The sequence below is a fragment of the Canis lupus genome, chromosome 32, assembly GCF_011100685.1.
Source record: "Canis lupus familiaris isolate Mischka breed German Shepherd chromosome 32, alternate assembly UU_Cfam_GSD_1.0, whole genome shotgun sequence".
Lineage (NCBI taxonomy): Eukaryota > Metazoa > Chordata > Mammalia > Carnivora > Canidae > Canis > Canis lupus.
In genome coordinates this window covers 6,831,308-6,855,039 of record NC_049253.1, presented here as the reverse complement: position 1 = coordinate 6,855,039, position 23,732 = coordinate 6,831,308, and the positions used below count along the sequence as shown (strand labels likewise).

At 36.4% G+C, this 23,732-nt stretch overlaps 1 protein-coding gene across 50 annotated transcripts in view; it reads left to right on the top strand.

Moving 5' to 3' along the window:
* The window catches only part of ANK2 (ankyrin 2), a 330,735-nt gene that overhangs the window by 221,921 nt on the left and 85,082 nt on the right, over positions 1–23,732 (top strand). For 44 of the 50 annotated variants that reach the window (XM_038581813.1, XM_038581821.1, XM_038581822.1 and 41 more), the window contains 6 exons: positions 3,434–3,631; positions 6,533–6,631; positions 7,160–7,258; positions 12,267–12,464; positions 16,491–16,589; positions 17,256–17,354. In XM_038581813.1, coding sequence (XP_038437741.1) covers positions 3,434–3,631; positions 6,533–6,631; positions 7,160–7,258; positions 12,267–12,464; positions 16,491–16,589; positions 17,256–17,354 — 792 coding nt within the window. The remainder of the gene's footprint in view (positions 1–3,433; positions 3,632–6,532; positions 6,632–7,159; positions 7,259–12,266; positions 12,465–16,490; positions 16,590–17,255; positions 17,355–23,732) is intronic. The other 6 variants (XM_038581851.1, XM_038581853.1, XM_038581842.1 and 3 more) reach the window with 1 other exon arrangement.

The following is a 23,732-nucleotide window of genomic DNA, read 5'->3' as shown; positions in this document are numbered from 1 at the left end:
TAAAGCATTTTAACACAAATTATCTTATTTAACACACACAGAACAATATGTGTTGTAGGGTGGCTTTGGGTCCTGAAATCCAAAATTGTGCTGTCTTGCCTGATGTCATGAGTTAGAAAGAGTAAGAAAAGGGTTCTCCCTTGGTTCTGTATCTTTCTCCTAGCTTTTTTCTGCTGACATTATTATCTCCATTTCGGATATAAAGAGAGCCCTTGTCTCTCCTATCTAAACAAACAACAGGATTCTAAATTAGTCACATTTCCACCTGAGCTGATCACTATGGCCAGGATATAGTATCAAGCCTAGGTTCCATGCTCTTTCATGTGGTTCATTCATGAAATGTGGTGAGATGATTGGCAGCCCCTCCAGAGCCACATATAGTGTGAGATGCCCTCTTTTCCCAAAGCAGGAAGGGCTCTTCCCAGAAAAAGGTTATAGGAGATATTGAACAGAAAAATAAAAACCTGTCTTTTCTGTTTCACCTCCTGGTTTCTCAGCACATATACTCACATGCACACACTTCTGAAAATTCTCTCTCTTAACCTAATACATTGCTCTATAATTCACTCCCTCCCAGAGGGGAGATGGTCAACAATTATACTTGGTTACTACACTAAACTCCAAGGGTGAGATCTCTGGATAGTCTGTATTCTTAATCAGGTTTAGAAATAATATCTCATGGTTGTATACTCATGGTGCTATTCCCAATATATAATGAAATAAAAAAATCATTTACTATAACATTGTCTCTCATTTTAAAAGTGCGAGCTGGATATTCTCCTAAGTCAAGAGCATAAGGTATATTTTTCTGGACAGACTAGAAAGCAGGGACTGCAATGGCATAAGTTTGTTGGTCAGTCAGTGTGCTTGCCCTCAGACCCTGCTCTCACAAAGGTCCTTCCTTGACCAGACCAGTAACCTCCATGGATATGACTGAGAGAACCACTGGGGCCTCCCCATCAGGGAGCTCTCTTATTTGAGGTGCCCATGTTCTGTTGGCACAATATGGGGGTGCTGGCATTTGCTTTCAGAGATTGAGCAGTCACAGAGGCCCTAGACTTAAACTCACTTGAAACATAATTCACCGTAAAGCTTGAGTTAGCTACCAGTCAGTTTGGTTCATGGGAATCTTGTTAGTTAGAAACTAATATCAGAAATTTTATCAAATATTTGAACCTTATCCCAGCCATTGCTATTTGTCTTTTGGTAAAGAAGTTGGGGCTCAGCAAGTCTTCCTAATTTTGGAAGACTGTAGCTTGTGGTAGTAAGGCAGAGCTCATATCTTCCTGGTCCAGGCTGTCTCATAGTCAATGACACTTTATGATGAGGGAATTATTGTCCTGTATATTTGGAAGAGGCTTAGAAGATCAAGCTAATAACTCCCTCTTGTTAAAGGCCTTTCCATGAATATTATTTTCTGTGCTTTCCCATTTTTTTGGCTTGAATTTAACTTTAGTTTGGAGCAGCAAATTCAACTTTTGCAGTTCAACAGGGAAATAATTACCCAAACCTTAAAAAAACTTCATAACCTAGTTACGATTGGAAGGACTTTCTAACCAAACTTGTTTGTTCTTTCCTTTTTCGCTTTCAGAGAGAACTATACCAAAAGTTGAAGAAAGTAGGCAAGACAGTTTATTTCTTTAAAAAAATTAAAAACCCAAACAAACAAAATCAAGTACTTTAATAATCTGAGGTCTAAGAACCAAGGGACAAGAGTTGATAATTTAACCAAATACTTGGCTGCTACCAACTCTGGATGAAGGTGTCCTTATTGCCCCAGCTCTCCTACCTTTTAGATTATGTCACTTGCAATGCCCACCTCTATCAAATTGTGCTGGGGAGATGTATAAGAAGGGAAACCCAGAAACAGCAGATGTTCATGATAGCCATTTTCAAGTTTTTTGGTTCTTTTATTGTTGTTTTGCTCTCCATTTATCCTTGTAACTTAATTTTCCCTATTTGGCTCTTCTTCTCCTCCACTGTATTTTAGAAGACAGTTCTATCTTCTAAAGTGTTGTCAATTTCCTTTCCTATTGAGAGTCACCTCATTCAGTAGGTTTTCTCAGTGGCCAACTGACTGTGTCTATTTCTATAGGATGTGTAGGCCAATGAATGTCTGTGGAATCCAATGCCTGAATTCAAGTCCTGTTTTAATAAGCTGGTGACCTCAAACAATCCTGGAGAACCACTTTAATTCCTCTTAACCTGTTTTCTAGAAAATGGTCTAATACATTTTATGACTTCCTCTCGGATCTTTTGTAAGAATAGAATCAAGTATGCATCATACATGAAGGAAGTTTATAAATTGCATTTTTTTAAAAAAGATTCCAATTCTATTGCTAAAACACTTGTATTATTGTTTTTTATTATTTACTTCTCACCACCCTAAAATTCATACAATGCTATTTCATCTCCTCCTGTAGCTCCCTCTGAATACTTTTTTTTTCTTATACTTTAACATACTACATTTATTTGAAAAGCTCTTTCCCACTTTATCTTTTTTTTCCCATTCATTCATAGCTTAGGAAGCTAACCCAGCTTTTCCTTCCTCACTTTGATTATAACATGCCCTTGAACACATTGTAAAGACATACCTTTTTTTCATTACTCAGGTTATGCTCACTTTTCTTTTTATAAAAGAATGGTTTAGCCTAATTCTCTTAACACTGAAATGAAAACATTTTCCTGACTATACATTAGAGTCACATGATTTCTTGAGCCTCTTCCAACATATCCTCCCTATTCCTCGTACCAGCTATGTCTTCTTCTCTGTGTTTCTAAATGAAAGCACTTGGCAAGTACTCATTTGCTTCTTGCATTTCATGTTGAAGTCCTGGATGCAAGTCCCAGAACCATCTGCAATGTTTCCTGGAACAACATTTAAAAAAAAAATCAGATTATAACATCTTCTTTATCTGCAGTCTCTCTTTGAAGGAAATGACCAGCATTTCTATCCTTGGCTTGTTTGAGTGGAGTAAGAACAGTTTTCCCAGCATCCCTCGTTCTTTTCCTCTTGACATAGTTCCCAGAATAAATACTGTCTCTCGGTGAAAGCTTTTGGATGAGAATCTAGGTCTTAATACTTCTGGACTAGATTTCTTTCTTATTCAGAACCACACACTAGTTTGTATTTAAGCGTAAGTAAGAGCTGAGGCCTTAATGAGTTGAGAAACATGTTGTTGTGCCCAGGAAACAATGACCAAGTTCATGGAAATACATACTACTAAAAAAAATATAAGAAAGATTTTGTGACCAAACAGGTTACCTCCATAACAAAATATGAAATATATCATGGTCAGAGTAGTAATAATTTCCTTTTGGATAGGACTTCCTAGAGATGCCAAGAAGACATCAGGAAACATCTGAGTGAAATATTTTATCAGTGAAGTTTGGCTTGTTCTGGCACTAATCTTTTACTTGGCTTGAGTTGTAGGAGGAACAGACACCTTTGCACATTGCCTCTCGCCTGGGTAAGACAGAAATTGTCCAGCTGCTTCTACAACATATGGCTCATCCAGATGCAGCCACGACAAATGGGTACACACCACTGCACATATCTGCCAGGGAAGGCCAGGTCGATGTGGCATCAGTCCTCTTGGAAGCAGGAGCAGCCCACTCCTTAGCTACCAAGGTAAGGGGGATGGCTTCATGACAACATGGACTAAGTGGGATCCTGAGTCAGGATTTCCCAGTGCTACTGTACAAGAAGGGAAGATCTTCTGTAGGCCTCTGACTTACCTCTTTCTACTTGAATATTTTAGATTCATTTCTGAAATCATCAAAGGGGATTGTGAAATTCCATATAATATCTTCAATAAATAGTGCTAGATTCCATTCTTCTAAATAGTATTGTTTCTAATACAAGTAACTAGTGCTTTAACTAAGATTATTTCCATAGAGTAAGGGCTACTTTCTCTTCTCTCTCCATTAAAAAATCTATAATATATTCCGAAGGGGGATAAAATAGAAGATTCCCAAATATATTGAAATAGTATTACTAATGAAGAAAAGAAAATTGCATTAAATTGGCAATACTATATTTGTTAAGAGTGTTAGTACTATCTAGAAATTCACTTAATTGCATTTTTTTCCAGCTATCATTCCCATTCTGCTCTCTAATCTTTATCAGCTATATTCTTGCCTGGTTATTTACAGTGTCTCAAGAGAGCTGGGCTGGACAATCACTTTATTAGTTGTATATTCTTTGTATACACCAGCCTGAAAGTTTCATGCTAGGGCAGAATAATTTTTTTCTCACTTGATACATTCTATTTGAAATTCACTATTCGGATATGACTTAGAATAAGACATGAACACACTCAGTTAATCAGAGAAAAAGAAATTGGATGGGTACAGAAGAGTAGAAAAATGAGACACGTTTAAAGCCCACAGCAAGTGTATCGTTTGCAAGGCGAAATAATTCCTACAAATCAACAGTGATTCATATTATTTAAAAGATATTTTCAATGTTCTCATAACAAATAGGCATAAATACTACATTGGATGGAGAAGTATGAACTAAAATAGTGTTGTGGCATTTGTCCTCCTAGAGGTAGGAGCAGCCTGCTAGCCATTATGACTTAATCTGGTTGCTTGAGGCTATAAAACATGTTTTAATGTAAGAAATAGATAATTAATCAAATGCTGAAATCTGAAGAGTTGAAAGGATTTTAAAAGTCATTAAAAAAAAAAAAACAGAAGCTAATCAACAAACATAATAGTAATAACAAGAACAACCCAAGAGACACTGGGTAATTGTCTCATCAGATGAAGGTGACAAATTCAGATCTGTAAAATACAGGAATAGAGAATAAAACAGTGCCTTGCAAAAATTTTTAGGATTTAAAAGATATGTCTAAAACAATAGTAAAATAGGGTGGTTAAATAGAAGGAACTATTAAACTGAGCAGTTCAATAGTAGAACTCACTGGGGTTTTGATGAATAGTTGACTCATCATCATTAGAACTATTTGAGTGTTTATAAATATCAAAGGGTAAATGAAATCCTGATGAGATTAACATAGGGGAAGGAGGAAGATGTGTGACTCAAGAGATGCTTTCCAACCTCTATTTTGTGATTCCACAGTAAAGATTCTATGTAGTTTTGTCTAATAATAGGTTCCAAATTTACAAAGGGGCTGGATCACTATTCCAGCAGGACTTTAAGGACAAGGCATTTATTTTTCTTCCTTTACCATGTGGTTGTTTCTTAAAGAATTCTACTTCTTCCTGACTGTCACCCTAATCATTGTGTACTTTGAGCAGAGATTGAACATTAACAATAAATGTTGGCTGCAGCAGACTAATGCAAGAGGAGGAAATACTTCTATATTTGTCCCACATTTGGAGACAGTGAAAGAATCACTCTTCTCCAAGGACTTATTAGTACCAAATGTTCAAAAGGAAGTGAAAAGAAAAATAACATCTTAATTAAACATAATTTGTGTGGTGACACTGTGAAAGGGCAATATTGTTTCTTGGGAGATATTCTGTGTTGTGATAAAGGCTTCAGTGGTCCCAAGGATAAACCATACCTTAGACCACCTACTCCAGGCACATTTGCTTTGTGTGTTACAAGCCTTGGTCAGCTTTGGAACTCTCATACTTTCACTTTCGTGCCAGAAGAGCATGTGGTTAGACTGTCTGGCCAAGAGGATGGATTTGAGATCATGGTGTAGGAACTGTGCCATCCTTGAGATCTGAGTCCAGGGACTTGGCTGTTTTTGTAACATGCTGCTAATTACAGAGAATGGCATTACTTAGGCACACAGGACATTGAATCTGTACATGTTAACATGGATAACAGAGCATTCTTTTTAAAAAAGTTTTATACTTTGGTGTGTTTAAAAGTCTGATGTTAATCAGCTCAACATTATGCCAGAAGTAGAGTGTATTTTACAAAAGGAATTGATCTTTTTTATACAGTGTGGGTCTTCTGGGAACGGGGATAACAGGATGGGAGGTGGTTTTTAATAGTGAGCATTTTTTTCTCTGTTGACCATTTATCTAGCTATTTCTGTAGAAAATACAAATCACCTGAATCACAATATTTTTTTACCAATGGCTGCTGAAATATACTAAAATTTAAAGGTAGAAATTCAGAATTCAGGTATTATAAAATGTATAGAAAGAAAGAGAAGGATTGGAGAGAAGGCAGCTCTTGTCTTCATCCTATTAATTTTAGAGGCAAGAAAAAGACAAGCTCTCCCCATCTCTACGCCCAATCAATAATCAGAGCCCTTTGAGGGAGAGTAGTGGCTTTTATAAATCTCAAACCTATAAAGTTAAATAGCAGTTTCAAGTCCTTAAAATACAATTTGTTTTGTTCAGGCTATCAAGTCAAACTCTTACATGTTAAGTTTCCTTCTCTATTGTAGTCCTTGTTCATGACTAGCAGATTTAATGCTTCTAGTATTTTTCCCAAACATAGAGACTCAACATAGTTTGCTTAATATGTTAACAAATAAAAAAAGATTTTGTTAGGAACCACAAAAACAAATATTACATTTTACTCTGTTCTTCACATTTTCAGAAGGGTTTTACTCCCCTGCACGTAGCAGCCAAGTATGGAAGCCTGGATGTGGCAAAACTTCTCCTGCAACGCCGTGCTGCCGCAGATTCTGCAGGGAAGGTAAAGGGTTTTTCTAATACATGGCAGTTACGTAACACTTTAGTCAGGTTGGAAGCTTTGAAGATCTGTACTTCAAGATATTTTTCTCACTCTTCTGGAAGGAATATGAAAGCAACTGATGAAACTATGCCAAATAGACACGATGGGGATATCTGTCCATGACCTGTCCACATACACACTAATTTAGAAGGCATTCAGAGCTGTGCCTCAAGTGTATGTTCCTGTCACAACAGGGCGCAGAACTTCTCTAAATTTAGAAGCATCCTTGCAATGTCGATTCTTGCATAGCATTTTAGACTTTTATTTATAGTGGATATCAAGATAACCTGTGCTAACTTAAGCTCCACCAAACATTTTCAGTTTTAGCTAAGCTTCTAATATGAAAATCATTAGGTATTCATTTGATTTTGCATTGACCGTATTAATTAATTAACATGGACTTAATCTATATCAGTCTCCATGCATTTTGGTAGCTCAGGGCAGCTCACGCTAATTCATTAATGCTGAATTTAAACACACCCTTTACAGAATGGCCTTACCCCGCTCCATGTTGCTGCTCATTATGACAACCAGAAGGTGGCACTGCTGCTACTGGAGAAGGGTGCTTCCCCTCATGCCACTGCTAAGGTGAGGACCGCAGAAAAGGATTTACAGATAGAGGGTATAACTAGTAATCTGACTGCAAATGAGAATTTTTTAAATTGTTTTTAAATTTTAATTTCAGTAGAGTTAACGTACAGTATTTTTAAAAAAAGATTTTATTTATTTATTCATGAGAGACACAGAGAGAAAGAGGAAGAGGGAGAAGCAGGCTCCATGCAGGGAACCTGATGCGGGACTCGATCCCCGGTCTTCAGATCACATCCTGGGCCAAAAGCAGGCGCTAAACCACTGAGCCACCCAGGCATCCCCTAATGTACAGTTTTATATTAGTTTCAGGTATATGATACAGTGATTCAGCTCTTCCATACATCATCGCCCTGTGCTCATCATGACAAGTGCGCTTCTTAATTTCTATCAACTATTTCAAACATCCTCCCCCCTCCACCAGCATTACCATCAGTTTGTTCCCTATAGTTAAGAATCTGTTTCTTGGTTTGTTTTTTTCCTCTTCTTTTTTTCCTTTGCTCATTTATTTTGTTTCTTAAATTCCATGTATGAGTGAAATCATATAGTATTTGTCTTTCTCTGACTGATTTCACAAAGTATTATACATTCTAGCTCCTTCCATGTTGTTGCAGGGAATTGTTTTTAAACACATGGTATGGTGTAACTGCAAGTAGTCCTAGTGATAGTGGCTTTTGGTATTGACTTTTTTTTTTTTATTTCTACCAGTTACTTCCACAAAGCCTTTTAAGATTTTTTAAAAGTCAGCATAGATTAATGGGCTGTGCCTACAAACCAGCTGAGATGACTCTTATTACCAACATTCAGTGTTTTAGAGACCAGAGTTTTAAATTTTAAGTAATGAAAATAAAGGCAGGGGCAGCCCGGGTGGCTCAAAGGTTTGGTGCCGCCTTCAGCCTGGGGCCGGATCCCGGAGCCCTGGGATCGAGTCCCATGTCGGGCTCCCTGCATGGAGCCTACTTCTCCCTCTGGCTGTGTCTCTGCCTCTCTGTCTCTCTCTGTGTGTCTCTCATGAATAAATAAATAAAATCTTAAAAAAAAAAAAGAAAAGAAAGGCAGGATAGGTTTTTCCTTTCCCCCCATAACCAGAATGTTAAAACATAACCTTTTCTTCACTTGTTCTTTTAGACCTCAATTTTTTCATTGTGGTATATGAAAGACTCTTTGTTTCTTTTTTCTTTAAGTATTTCATCTATGTTAACTACAATATACATCCTTTTAAGTTCCTTGGAATTCCTTTTTGATGTGTATGTATCACCAATTTCTGAAACAGTGTCAAGTAAGACTTGGACCTATGGACAGAGCATTTCTCACCATTTGAGTTGCCCCTTTATTACATTGAACATATACATGAAGCTCATATAATACATAAAGTAATCATTGCATTTTTCATTAATTCATTCAGCAAACATATATTGAGAATATACCAGGATTCACTTAAAAAGTACTTAGTGTGTTAGGAAAATATTCATGCTATGTTAGATGACATAATAAAACAGCACAACTACCATTTATTTACCAATACTGTGCCTACCACTTTACATGCAATATCTCATTTAATCTCATAATAATGCTGTGAGATTGGTATCATAAATTTCTATTTTATAGATAAAGAAGTGAGATTTGAATAGGTTAATTTGTTTATCCAAAGTCATATGACTGATAAGTGATAAAGTTAAGATTTAACCTCCAGCAATTTGACTTTAAATTAGTACTCTTTTTTTTTTTTTATTTAGTTTTTTTTAGTAATCTCTACACCCAATGTAGGGCTTGAGCTCATAACCCTGAGATCAAGAGTTAATGCTCTTCTGACTGAGGCAGCAAGGTGCCCCTAGAACTACCACTCTTACCCACTAAGTCCACTGTGTCCCAAAGTAGTAGAGAGAGGATTATTCTAGTTCTATTACATAAATATGTACATGTATCCAAGTATCTATTTAAATTACACATATACATATAAAATAAAATGGGATATTCAATATAAAAATTATACTCTGTATAATACCATATATTTTGTATATAAATATAAAATATTATAAATATGCATAACATTATACACATACTACATACAATCTACATATATGCATTTATATATACATATACATTTTAATTGGTATAAATATATACTAATAATAAAATATTTAAACTATCAAAGAGGGGGCAAATATTTATAATTATGCATATCATTCTTATCCCTTTATACCCTTCTCTCAATAGTCTCATTAATTCTGCATTTATTTGAGGTTTTCCTTCCTATTAGATGATAAATTGCTTGAGGATAGTAATCATGTCATATTTTTTTTACATATCCCTGAATTATCTCATACAGTATTATGTGGATTCTCAATAAATTTAAATGAAATAATGGAGACTAAGCAACTATTTCAATGGAATAAAAAAAATACCTCCTCATACAACATGCCAGTATTTTTTTCATTAACTCTCCAAGCTGGCCATTCTCAACATAGATATGAAAGAGTTCATCAATACTCAATAACACTTTATTTGAAGTCTTACTATTTATAAAGAAAGGATTGTAGTAAAACTTCATTCTCCTCCCACAAGGGGTTTTCAATCTACTTGGGAGAGAAGACCTAAATTATAAAATAATCTATATGGTTTTCCCAAAAAGACAAATCTAGCCATGATCACTAGCCTCTCCAGTGTCTGGTTCTTACTCTTAGGTATACACATAGAGTCCATAAGACCAGGTTGAGCAATTCTCTACTATGTCCAGAGTAGACTAGGTGGTCAGGAGGCTCCTCTAGTGTCTTCCACTCATCTGCCCCAGCCTGTGATATGCATGAGTCTTTCCATGCTGGGACCACTCCAAGAGGCTTCCAGTTGGTTGATTATCCCTATCTCTGCTTTTTGACTCTCTATTCACTGCAACCACCTAACCCAACCACAGACGAAATCCCTTAAACTCTAGAATCTATTTGCTTTCAACCAGAGCCTGGAAGCTTTTATTAGTTTTCACTGGAATTTTTTTTTTTTTTTTAGTTCCAAGAATTTTTGCTCTATGTGGAGTAGGAGGGCTATTTAGATCTTATAGTTTGACTGCTGGACAGCCAACTCTTTTATATAAGAGATCATCTTTTTAAATGATCTCTTATGTTATTTCGATAAAACCTCCTGTCTTCTTCCACATAAGTCTCTGACTTATTTTTTTTATTTTTAAAAAATTTTTTTAAAGATTTTATTTATTTATTCATGAAAGACAGAGGGAGAGGCAGAGGGAGAAGCAGGCTCCACGCAGGGAGTCCGATGTGGGACTTGATCCCGGGACTCCAGGATCACACCCTGGGCTGAAGGCAGGTGCTAAACCGCTGAGCCACCAGGGATCCCAAGTCTCTGACTTCTTAACGTTGTTAGACTTACTCTGATAATTCACCTAACTTTTGTAGAGCCCATGTACAGGAATGGGGGACATCTGAACTGAAGAAAACACTATGGCAAAAAAAAAGAAAAAAGATGCTAAACTTACAGGGTCTGCAAAGATTTAAGTATCCTTTAATCTTAATAGATAGAACACCTGGAGCATCTTGAACGTATGATCAGATCATGAGAAGGCTCCTAAGGAGAGCTGCCAAATTTCCTCAGCTTAAAGAGAAGTATCATTTATCTGAACTGACAGATGCTTAGTTTTGTTTGGAGAAATGGGGGCAGAGTAGTTAGATATGGTAGGACCATTGAGGATCAAGATTTGATGATGGCATATAAAGACATTTAAATTCTCAAAACCCCTTCTAATTTTTGGTATCCTCTGCAGTTAGACTTCAGGAAATGACCTAACCTAAAATTACCTCTTATGATAGATTCATAAGAAGCAATGGATCATTTTGCAGTCTTTACCTTCATTGTATCACAGTTAATGGCAAAGCTACTGTTTTTAATTTCTATTACATATTTTTCATAGAAAATTCTAGCAGACTTGAAATAGAAAAGGAAAGGAAACAATATAAGTTCCAGACTAACATTTTTTCTAGAGGTCTGTTTGCTTACTTGTTTTTTCTTTTAACTAAGTATAGGGTTTAAAGTTTGGCTTTAGTAAGCAAAGTATGAATTTCTCTGGTCCTATCCACAAACCGCCACATAAAACTAGTAACCTCATATTTCTACTTTTGAGCTCACAAATTATACAGACAAGTAGAAGATCCAGGATTTTGACTGGCTATATCCAGGATTATATAAGCCAATATATTTTCCACTAGCAGGCAGCCCCTTAAAGACAGGGATTGTGTATCATCCACCTTTGTATTCCTATACCTAGCACGCTGCCTGGCACATGCTGGCAACTTACTAAATAACTATTGAGTGAGTAAAAAGTATAATCTAGCGAGAAGCATAATAACAGGAGTGTTCTGAAAAGATCATGGAAAGAATTCCAGTTTATTCTATGCTACTAAAACTGTACCTGAAATATAGCATTCAGTTCCAGGTCACACAATTCAAGAGCAATATTGGCAAACTAGAATCAGTCTAGAACAGGTCATCCTTAATGGAGAGATCTATAAATGGGACTTATATCAGGAATAGTTGAAGGACTTGGAAAGTTCAACCTGGAAAAGAAGACTGAAGGGAAATATTAAACCATCTCCAGGTATTTGAAGGATAGTTATGTAGAAGAGGAACCTGGTTTATCTGTGTTGCTCTGCAGGAAAGACTCAATATTGTAAGAAGGAAATGTTAAGCTTTGGGACTTTGTGTCTATACCTGTCTTACGGTAGGATGGGTGCCCTGTGATATTGGCTGTAAAGATTTGGGTATTGTTGGATGGGAACTTGTAATGAGTAAGAATTTGAATTTACTATAAACTCACTTTTTAACTTTTCTGTTCATTAGAGATTATTTCCTTCATATATATATACATGTATGTTACATATATATATATGTCATATATATGTCATATATATGTGTATATATATACATACATACACACATACACATTAGGGCAAGTGCTAAGCTTATAAAGTATATTTGTTTTATTTTATTCTATTTTTTACAGAATGGCTATACTCCTTTACATATTGCTGCCAAGAAGAATCAAATGCAGATAGCTTCCACACTCCTGAACTATGGAGCAGAGACTAACATTGTAACAAAACAGGGAGTGACCCCACTCCACCTGGCCTCACAGGAGGGGCACACAGATATGGTCACCTTGCTTCTGGATAAGGGAGCCAATATCCACATGTCAACTAAGGTATTGTTTTTAGCTAAGGGTCTCTTAGATTCATGTAAGCAGAAACCAATCAAAGAAAACTTGGAACAAAAAGAGGGGATGTATTAAAAGGAAACAGAGATGACTTCTAGAATTCAAGGACAATAACAGTTGAGCCTTATGAGGAAAAAAAAACCACAAGGAAGCAAGAAGTAGGCTCTTTGCCTGTATGGCTGCATTTTTGAATCTTGACTTTTCCCTGCAAGTCAGTTTTATTTACCTCTCTCTGCAGATCTATTTTCTCTGTTTCTCTGTATGACCAAAGTGGTGACCCTATAGCTCCCAAGAGTTAATATCACTGCAGTTCAAGCAGTGAGTCCAGATTGCCATAGTACCTGCTGGTCTTAATTCCAAATTTCAGACGGAGAAATGGAGAGTGAGAGAGAGATACAGAGAGAGAGTTGACAGTTCATCTGGGCTCTGGCCCAAACAACTGCTTCTAAGCTGTTGGTCCATGGCCACTACCCAAGCCATTCTCAAGCCCGACTGAGCATCAGAGGCACCTGGGGGGCTTGGGGAAGGGGGCATGCAGGGAACTCAGTAAAATATATATTTCTGAGCCAACTTTAGCTTAGCTTGGGTGGTTGTGAGGGTGGCAGCCAGTGAAGCAGTGTTTTTAATAAAGAACCTCAGTTGTTTAGCCTTTGTGGGCAAGCATATTAACTATAATAGAGTAAGAGTCAGGGGAAAAGACATTATTCAAATATGAAAATATTTTGATTTTTACAAGTACATGTCTGTCTATACATCTCCTGCTTTCTCTACATATATATCTGTAACTGTACCTACCCACCTATCTATTTAATGTTTATCTATCTTACACTTATACATATGCCACTGGAGTCAGCTTCTGAGAAACTAAAAATTGAGGCCTATATTTAGAAATTAGCTCATCATTTAGATCTCTTAATGCTTTTTTAACACAAGATACAGGTTTAGTGAAAATTAAGTTTCTTAGGATTTTCCACAAATATGCAAGTACTATGTTTTCTGCATCTCACTGTTGAACTAATTAGTGCTTTGGAAACTCAGTTGTAAATTGGTTTTAATAATGTTTATCGATAAGTTATGGAGCATTATGTCCTTTAGAAATAGCTATGAAAAAGACAAGTTGTCTTGAACACCCCTAGAGTCCTATTCTGTGTCTTTTTATCACTCAGAAGTATTCCAGTAAACCCGTTGTCCTTATAAACTTTTTTTGTTTTCTATCAAAAATTCTCATACATCCTTTTTTATAAGGATAGTGAGAGCTAATTATAGAGTTATTCCTCCAAAAGATATTTTCATTTTAACAGAAATGAACATGATGAAGCCTTATGGTGAAATTCAGTGTATCAGTTATCCTTAAAGTCTGGGGGCATGGATTTCCTTGTGGCCACTGAAATCATGCCATTCAAGTGGTCATTTACCCTACTAGGGATATTCTCAGTAGAAGACCAATGGTAGAGTATTTCATTTAGCATCAGTATATGAAGGGGCAGATAGTGTTTATTGTACATTAAAAAATATATTCATTTGAAAATAAATACAAGAAGTCCATAAATCAAGGAAAATTTTTTTTTTAAATCAGGGAAAATTTTGAGTAGAATGAAATTCTAGACCTTTCATGAAACTGATCATGCAATGCTTCTGATAGTGTTATTTTTAATTTATTTTTGTATCTGGAAGCACTTAACTATGTCCTCTTGATGGTATTCTTCTAAACATATTACTTCTTTTGAGAGGGTTTTAGTAGTCAGTCAGCAAATATTTAATGAGTATTTTTGACTTGCATGCTCCGCAGTGAAGACATATATTCAATTTTAAACCACAAAGTAATTATGCTATCTTTATAACAATGATTTCAATATTAGATTTGGGTGCTGTCCTAAATAAAGGTATGATATATTTGTCATTAGGGTAAAACTGTAATAAATATGCTCAGATATATCTGAATAATGGTGTAATATATACGATCTATCTATAAAAATATAACCTTGCCTTTTTGTCAGTATTATAATGCAACTGTAAAATTATTGCAAGTAAAAAACAAAACCGATACTGTTTTCCCATTCCCATATGAAAAGTACATATGTTCTTTTTCTATTCAAGACCAACTGAAATCAATAATTTCATACTCTCCAAATGTTTATTTCTCAGTAAGAACTAAAATATAGAAATGATATTACATTTCTTATCCATTGCCATGTAATAAAATCCAGTTGTAGAGTCCACTAGTGCATCTTAGGAAATAATTTTTTTTTGAAAAGAACTCTTTCAACATCTTCTATTTTCTTGATTTATTGGAGAAGTTTTCATAATTTGAATTAGGTATGCAAATTTATCATAATAAATTGTAGAGGATTTCCATACTGGTTGTTAGTTTGCAATCTTATATTGTAGAAAATCCATTCTGCAGATAGTGTAGAAAACAGCATACATGTTTGACACGCCATTAAAAATGTCTTCGATATATTTGATGGTCATTTCCTTTAACAGTCACTTCCATAACATTTTTAAAAGACCAATTGTCTGCATAAAGAGAAATATTTTTACATTTGCTATTTTCACATGAAGAAAATGAAAATAAGAAAAAATCTTCTGTTTTGTCCCAATATCCATATTGTTTATACTTTAGGACTAGATAGTATTTGTTCAGAAGTGAGGGCATGTTAATGCGAAAGGGTGTACCTTCCATCTTATCCTGATGGTTTATGAAATAGAGCTGAGCTCAGCTGGAACTCTAAGGATGAAAAAGCCCCAGGCTCTCAATTAAAAAAACCTTCTCTTTTTAGTTGGAGAATGTTTTTCCCTCTGTACATATCACTTATGTTTTTTTTAAAGATCAGAGGACTTGTCCATTTCTAGGAGTACCCTCTGGCTAGAGATCATGAATTTTGAAAAACCTAGCTCAACTGTCTCAACCTAACTTGACTGTGTAAAAGCAGACCTGCAAAACCATGGTCGGGGGGTGCTGGTGGGATCTAATTGGACATGAATTGGGACAGTGTGGGGAGAGGGTGTTGCACATAAGTCAGCTCACTCATTGTATAGCCGCAGGATTTACAGGAAGGGATGAATAATACTAAGTATTTGAGCAATAGCAGAGAGAGAAACACAGGGTATAAATACACTGTTAGCTGGAATATAGGGCAGAAACTTTTGTTCACTGATATATTAAAAAACCTAGAATACTTCCGGCATATGAAAGGTACTCAGAAAACACCTGTTAAATACACAAATGATTTAGGTTTTAAAGATACTCTTTTAATTTCAGTTTTGTTTGATGGAAGCTACTTGCACATGTAATGAGGCTGCCAGATTGTGGTACTGACTGAATAAACCACTCTTTCCCTCTCCTTTCTCTATGCTTTCATCTTGTATTAATGCTTAACTGTATTTTAATTGCATATACAATTAGTCAGAATATTTACTTGCGGTATAACTGCCAAACATCTTACATAAAACTGGCGAATTTATGGTGCTATATATAAATGATGGGGTTGCTTTTTATTTAGCATTTAGGAGAACCCCCCCCCCAAATAATATACTATCCTCAACTACTACAGAAAACTATTCTGAACTCATTTCCTGTAACTCTACAATTTTTTACCTTGATATGATACTTTATTGATGAAAATATAGATTTTTGCTATGGTTATAAAGCAGAAGTAGTAGTTGGTTAATTATTTAAGGGAATAAATAGATTCAGCAGAAGGCACAGATGGATTTGTGTTTGGAAGCTTATTAGCTGAGTTATTTTAAAGTCTCACATCATAATAGAAGGACCCAAATAAAGAAAATGTAATGTGTTGAAAGAGTTGATTAAGAGAGAATATGAGAGAATATGTCTTAGAAAGACATATTAACTGGGAGAGTTTTTTAAATATCAAAGGTTGCAAGTTCTAGGGAGAGACTATGAATTGTCCTGGGTTTTTTCAAGACATGACATTATAGATGATGAAACATATTTCTTTTCATTTGTACATTTTTTTCAAGTATACCTATTTGTTTCCATTCCTTCTATAGAGTGGACTCACATCTTTACACCTTGCAGCCCAGGAAGATAAAGTGAATGTTGCTGACATTCTTACTAAGCATGGGGCTGACCAGGATGCTCACACGAAGGTAAAAAGCGAATCACTTTCAATATTGTGACAGGTTCTGACTTGGATGACTCCCAGTAGCCCCCATTCAGGTCATCGCAAGTCCAAGCACTCTTCCTCAAAAGCCCATTCTGCATTATGATTCTCTTTTACTCACAAATCTATCATGGTTCTCCATTTTGGCTTGAATCAAGTCCAAATGGAGATCATGATATCAGGACCCTTTATAAAAGGATTCTAATTTTGCTGACTTAAGTCAACCTCTCTTATTGCTCTGCCAATCCAGATGACTTGCTCTTTTCTTCCTCTACTGGCTTGCCTCCAGCCCTTGGTCTTGAAATGGCTTTTCCTTCTCTATGCCATTAAAATTTTCAAGCCCACCTAAGCTACATTTTCTTGCATCTCCTCCAGATCCTCCCATTTGTGTCTCTCTCTCTTAGCCTCTATCAGATCAAGTCACACACATGTCTGATTTCCTTTGCTGGTGTTAAGTTTCTTGTGCTCTTTGATCAACTTCTGTCCATATTTGTATCCACAGGAAATGTAAATAATCTGCTTAGTAATATTTATACAACGGAATAGAATTTTGACCCTTCATACATTGAGATTCTAACCAATACCTATCCTTCTGAGTATTAACCACTAGAGTATATATGTATTTATTTACATATTTATGTATTTATTATAGCTTGGTTACACTCCTTTAATTGTGGCCTGTCACTATGGAAATGTGAAAATGGTCAACTTTCTTCTGAAGCAGGGTGCAAATGTCAACGCAAAAACCAAGGTAAATAAAATACTTGTACTCATTTTCATTTTCTATAAACAAAATGGTTTCAACTATATGGATACTTCACTAGTTCACCATAGCTACAAATGCATTTTTTTTTTTTCAGTTCTTCTAAAGTGATTTTGAATAAGCAATATAATTTTGTACAATTGTTTAGGACTTTTCATTCTCATAACCTTTGTCAGCCACATACTACTTTTATTGTAGAGCTAAAGTAGCTCATATCCAGTTAACAGTTTACTACAGAATACAATAAAAACCTGCTAGATATGGGCAGCCTGGGTGGCTCTGTGGTTTAGTGCGGCCTTCAGCCCAGGGCATGATCCTGGAGACCCGGGTTCGAGTCCCATGTTTCGCACCGTGCGTGGAGCCTGCTTCTCCCTCTGCCTGTGTCTCTGCCTCTCGCTCTCTCTCTCTCATGAATAAATAAATAAAATCTTAAAAAAAAAAAAAAAGAAGTCCGCTAGAAAGAACATTTTGATGTTCTGGCCAATTCTTTATCTTGTTTTAATGCCTTGGACCCTCTTCCAGAAAACCTCCTCCATCCACATGAGGAAATACAGATAGGCACCCTAGACTGTGTGCCTTTCATTATTTTTAAAAATTTATTTATTTAGTTAAGAGAGAGAGAGAGAAAGCATGAGAGGGGAGAGGAAGAAGCAGACTCCCCTCTGAGCAGGGAGCCCCACGCAGGGCTCAATGCCAGGACCCTGGGATCATGACCCAAGCCAAAGGCAGATAGATGCTCAACTGGCTGAACCACCCACATGCCCCTGTGCCTTTCATTTGTAAAAATATTTTTTTAAGACTTTATTTATTTAGAGGGAGAGAGAGCAAGAGAGAGAGAGAGAGAATGCATGTGAATGTGGAGAGGGGTAGAGGGAGAGAGATCTCCAGCAGGCTCCCTGAAGAGTCAGAACCTGATGTGGCACTTGATCCCAGAACCTTGAGATCATGACCCAAGCTGAAATCAAGAGTCTGGTACTCAACTGACTGAGCCACCCAAACACCTTTCATTTTTTAAAATTTTAAACTAATATTCATTAAGTACATGCTAGGATATACATTATATATGACTTTACATATATTAAATCATTTAATCCTTAAATTAACCTCAGAGTCAGAGGCTATTACCATCTATATTTTCCATAGTGAGTTTAAATAGCTCATCTAAATTCACAGAGTATTAGTTGGAGGAATTAGACTTCAAACCCTGACTTCCTCGGGTCCAATGCTCTTAACTGTTAGAATAAACTGCTCTAACTTCCAAATTGCTACAGGTCATTAACATCAACTCACTATACCTAAAATCTCATCAGTTATCATTCACTCTCCTACCTGACATTTATTCCATGCTATCAAATCCTGTTGCTTCCCTCTTCTGAGGAGTTCTCTGATCTAGTCATCCTTTTCCATGATTTTGAGCCTCTATGATGGGACCTACTGTAATGTAAGTTCCCAGATGACCACCTCATAACTTCCCTACAACTAAACTATTAGTGCTTTACTTTCTCCCAATTATGTATTTTCCTGTTTTACTCATGGTCTCTCCCTCTCCTCAGATGCTCTTTTTACTTATTTAAATCTTATCTATCCTTAAACTACAACCATTATAATGCTTTCTCAAACTACTTGAACATTTTGATTCCTAAGTCCTATGAATAACAATAATGCTTCCTTTTTAAATGTACCTGTGAAACATACTTTTTATCATGAGTACATACTTCTAAATCTCTTGTGTTTTTATTGGTGATGCATTATAAAAGATGCAGTATGTTCTAATCACCACCTCTTGACCTCTGAGAAAAGGATCCCTCCATCTAAATATGGAGGAGATAGCTGAATACAGGATACCCAATGTCATATAACATTTAAATCCATTTTCTTTCACTTAAATAAGGTTTTTAAGCCTGTGATACCTTTCACTCATTTCTCCTAACTCCCCACCCCCTGCCTCTAGCAACCTCAATCTGCCTCAATCTGTTTTCTGTATCTAGGAGTTCAGATTTTGTTTTGTTTAGATTCTACACGTAGGTAGGATCATGCAGTATTTGTCTTTCTCTAACTTATCTCATTTAGCATGATAATCTCCAGGTCCATGCATGTTGTCCCAAATGGCAAGATTCCATTCCTTTTTATGGCTTAATAATGTTACACTGAATAATGTTACAGTTACAATAATAATGTAACTTCTAATATGACTCTAGCAAGAATAGCTGCTGCCTAGGTTCTGTGTGCCTGTGTGTATGCAGTTTTATTTATTTCTTCATTCATTCATCCATTGATGGGCATTTAGGTTGCTGCATATCTTGGCTATTATAAATAATGCTACAATGAACATGAGAGTGTATATATCTCTTTGAGTTTTTTTTTTTCTTGATAAATACTCAGAAGTGGGATTGCTGGACCATATGGTATTTCTATTTTTAATTTTTTGAAGAGCCTCCATACTGTTTTCCATAGTGGCTGCAACAGTTTTCTTTGCATCCCCACCATTTCCACCAACCCTGTTACATTTGAAATATCACATGGTAATGCTTAGTGAGGCAATGATGTGTAAGGTGTGGGTTAGACGTTGTCAGGGATAATGCAGCACTGACTTGATCCCAAATGTTTTTTCCCAGCGGCAAGAGAAGGGTCCTATTCAGCAAAGTAAGGTTGGATGTAACACCACACTTCAGTGCACTCAAACTGTTTCAAGGGAAAGAGAAATGAATAATATAGCTACTGTTACTATGCAGGATATAACTTGCAGCTCCAGATTCCTTGGTCCAAAGAAATGTATAATTACATGTTTGTTAATATTTTTTAAGTTTATATATCAGAAATTCTTTTTTTTTTAAAGATTTATTTTATTAGAGACAGAGACACAGGCAGAGGGAGAAGCAGGCTCCGTGCAGGGAGCCTGACATGGGACTCGATCCTGTGTCTCCAGGATAACACCCTGGGCTGAAGGCGGTGCTAAACCGCTAAGCCACCAGGGCTGCCCTATGTCAGAGAATTCTTAGTGGAACTTTGAGTGGGCTCAACTAAACTAGTGTGAGCACATTCAAGAGTTTTCAGAGTCATCATTCAAAATGCTAATAATTAGAAACATCAGAGGTTTTGGAAGTCAGTCTTTTTATATTGTTAAAGCAGAAACAATCATGTCTGTACATAAGTATATTTACAAGAGAAGTAAAAATAGTTAATTTTAAAATTATTAACAATACTATTGACGTTCAAGATTGAAAACTTCTAATATGACTCTAGCAAGAATAGCTGCTGCCTAGGTTCTGAGCAATCATTGAGTTCTTGTGAAATTGTACTTTGAGATTATTTAAAAGCTCTACTATGAATTTTCAGACATCACCACCAAACATCATTTTTTGCTGAGTCAGATCACACATAAGCTTACAGGAAAGACATTTTTGTTGGAATCCAGGTCTTCTCCTGAACGGAATAAATGCAATGAGACTTTGGAGGAACATGAAAACAGTTACCATATTTTTTTGTTAAATGTGTGATTGTTGAAATAATATTCACAAGACACACATATTGTCTAGATAGTATCATTTACCTACCTGGGGTTTGATATGCATTCAAATAGACATTTGATTGAGAGAAACTTTTCAGGTTTTTTTTTTTTTTTTTTTTTTTTTTAAGTGAACTCTAGAGTTTACTTGCCTTTGGAAGTAAACATATCTTCTGATAGGTCTTCTGGGGGGTGGGGCTGATAAATAAATCGAAAGACATTATTTAATAAACACTTTAGAATTTTTTTTCCACACAGAATGGCATTTTTGGAAAAGGATTTGTGTTTCTGCCTCATATCTCATGTAACTATGGTTACTAAAATTGTTTTGTTATGAAAATGTAAGCATATGTATTGCCTTTAGTCCTCAAACATTCATGGTCTGGTATAAAAATCTAAAAAAGTGAACTTCTTTTATGGGACTGTTTAAAACTAAAAAGAAAGCCTATGAACATTGACTTGAGGTAAACTTGCAAAAGTTTAGAACTTCAGCATATAAAAGGAAATCTTCTTTATAAAATATACTCCAAAGACCATGGAGCTCTTCAATGAGAAAGAAAAAAGCAAAATAGTGATTGTTAGGGTTTTCATACAACTTAGATAAATCAAAGAAAAGTTTCATGGACAACACATATAATCCTTCAATGGACTTGAAATCTTGGCTATTCCCATTTTGTAAATGAGGAAATGGAGGGTTGGGGGGTGTTTAGGAATATGCTAGAAGTTGGTAGACTGGGTCTAGAGCGCATAGCAGAATGGGCTTAAGACCATGGATAAGCTGCAACCAAATGTTCATGTAAAAGTTTTTGAGCTGCTCCAGACTTCCCTAACAAATATACTCATGCACCAGAGAGGCTATAGGTAAAGGTTAAATTAAATCAGGCTGGGGAGATAGTTTCCTGGTCATGGTGTCTACTGAGGACTCCGTAAAATGTGAGCTCTTGGGGGCAAGAATGTTACTCTTGGCATTATTACTTTACATAAGCAGAGTGTCTCCTATTTAACACATAGCCTGAGGTTAGTAAATGCTTGCTGAATGAATTAACTTGGCTGATACGGAAGAGGTGAAATAAATTTGGTTGGTAGAATATTTGTAAACACAATGGAGAAAAATTTTCAGGGAAAATGGTATCACTTACTTTATGCTTCTCAAATGTCCATGGATTACCTCATTTGAGAGCAGAGTCCTGCATTGGCAGTAAGTTTCTCTGAGTCCCTGTAATTGGCTTCTATTTCCATTGGTGATGCCAGTGGAGGGATATATAGCAAACATGGCAGACCTGATGATGTTCCAGACTGACGGACATGCAGACTGATAGACTCTCACACATTTAGGGACATCCCCATGGATGGAAAAGCCACAGCGAAAGCATAGAAGGAATCATGTAGCTAGCACCTTGTATATATAGACAGGCATCTTTTGTAGACAGAAGTAACAAAAATACATGTTGGTCATGAGGAAGTAGTGACACAAGATAAAAGGGACATATACCCCTAAAAGTGTATGGTATGAATGGGCTACTCAGAACTTAGACCCCAGACAATGGATACAATTTTATCAGGGTGAGGCAGCTAGATAATTTAAAAAGTAGCATGATACCCATTGGCTATCATGATCTACACAGGTTATGAACCTAGAATGACTGCAAAATTAGTTACTGAACTGTTATTTTCCATTTAATCATCTCTGAATCGGGAAGAAAACATTTATTCAATCATGTATTCATTCACTCAGTCACTCATGATTTATGAGACACCTACTGTGTACCAAGCACCCTCATTTTTAGGATGTTAATAAAGATTAAAGACAAATCCAAGGTTTGGTATCTGGAGCCAATAAACGTTAAATTAATGATAGATATTAATGTTTTGTTAATGCTTCCAAGGATTCCAGTGCATTTGATTAATGTCAACAGGCAGCCAACCTGTACCATACCTGCCACCCACTAGAGTTCTAAGCAAGTCTTGCTACCTCAGTAGCAATTCCTCACAAATCATGGATTACAGAGCTTTCATATGTGTGGAAGTTTAGACCAACATGTTAAAAGAATCTCGTTTTTAGGGACGCCTGAGTGGCTCAGCGGTTGAGCATCTGCCTTTGGCTCAGGGTGTGATCCCAGGAGCTGGGGACGAGTCCCATAACAGGCTCCTAGTGGGAAGCCTGCTTCTCCCTCTGCCTGTGTCTCTGCCCCTCTCTCTTTCTGGGTCTCTCATGAATAAATAAATAAAATCTTTTTTTTTTAATCTCATTTTTAAAGTCATTTTTAGTTGCAAGTGGGCCAGTCATCATCCAATGAAATCTCCCATTCTCCAAATGTGCTTTTTTGACCAAAGCTGCTCTCTGAAAAGAATGTAAGATTAAATTTACTTCCATTGATTTAGAAAGCCCTAAAGCTGGTGCAAAGCTTAGTTATTAGACAAGTCCTGACAAACAAGCAAGGGTTTGTATGATCATCTGCAGCTTCCCGTTAAAAACGTCTTACTTTCTTTTTCCCTAGCGAAGAAATCACATCACTGTGATAACGCTCTTCTGTCATAAATCTCTCAGCATACCCATTTTTAATGCTAATTAGTTGAGATATATTAATAGCTATAGCTCGGAGTTTGTTAGTTTTTCTAGTTCATAAGCTGTTTTAGTTGTTTTTTTCTCTTTGTTTCGCAGACCATAAGGTGAGAGGGAGGGTTTGTTGTTGAGAAATGGGCTGGTGTTGGGAGGGTGGGGGTGGGGAGATACTGAGCTCCAAATAAACAGCATCCTTGACGGGTTTGTTGTAACATAAGACTAAGCAATTCAGCATGAAGGCTAACCTGGTTTTCCTCCTCCCGCTGCAAACCTGCGCTCGGTCCGTGGCCACCGTCAC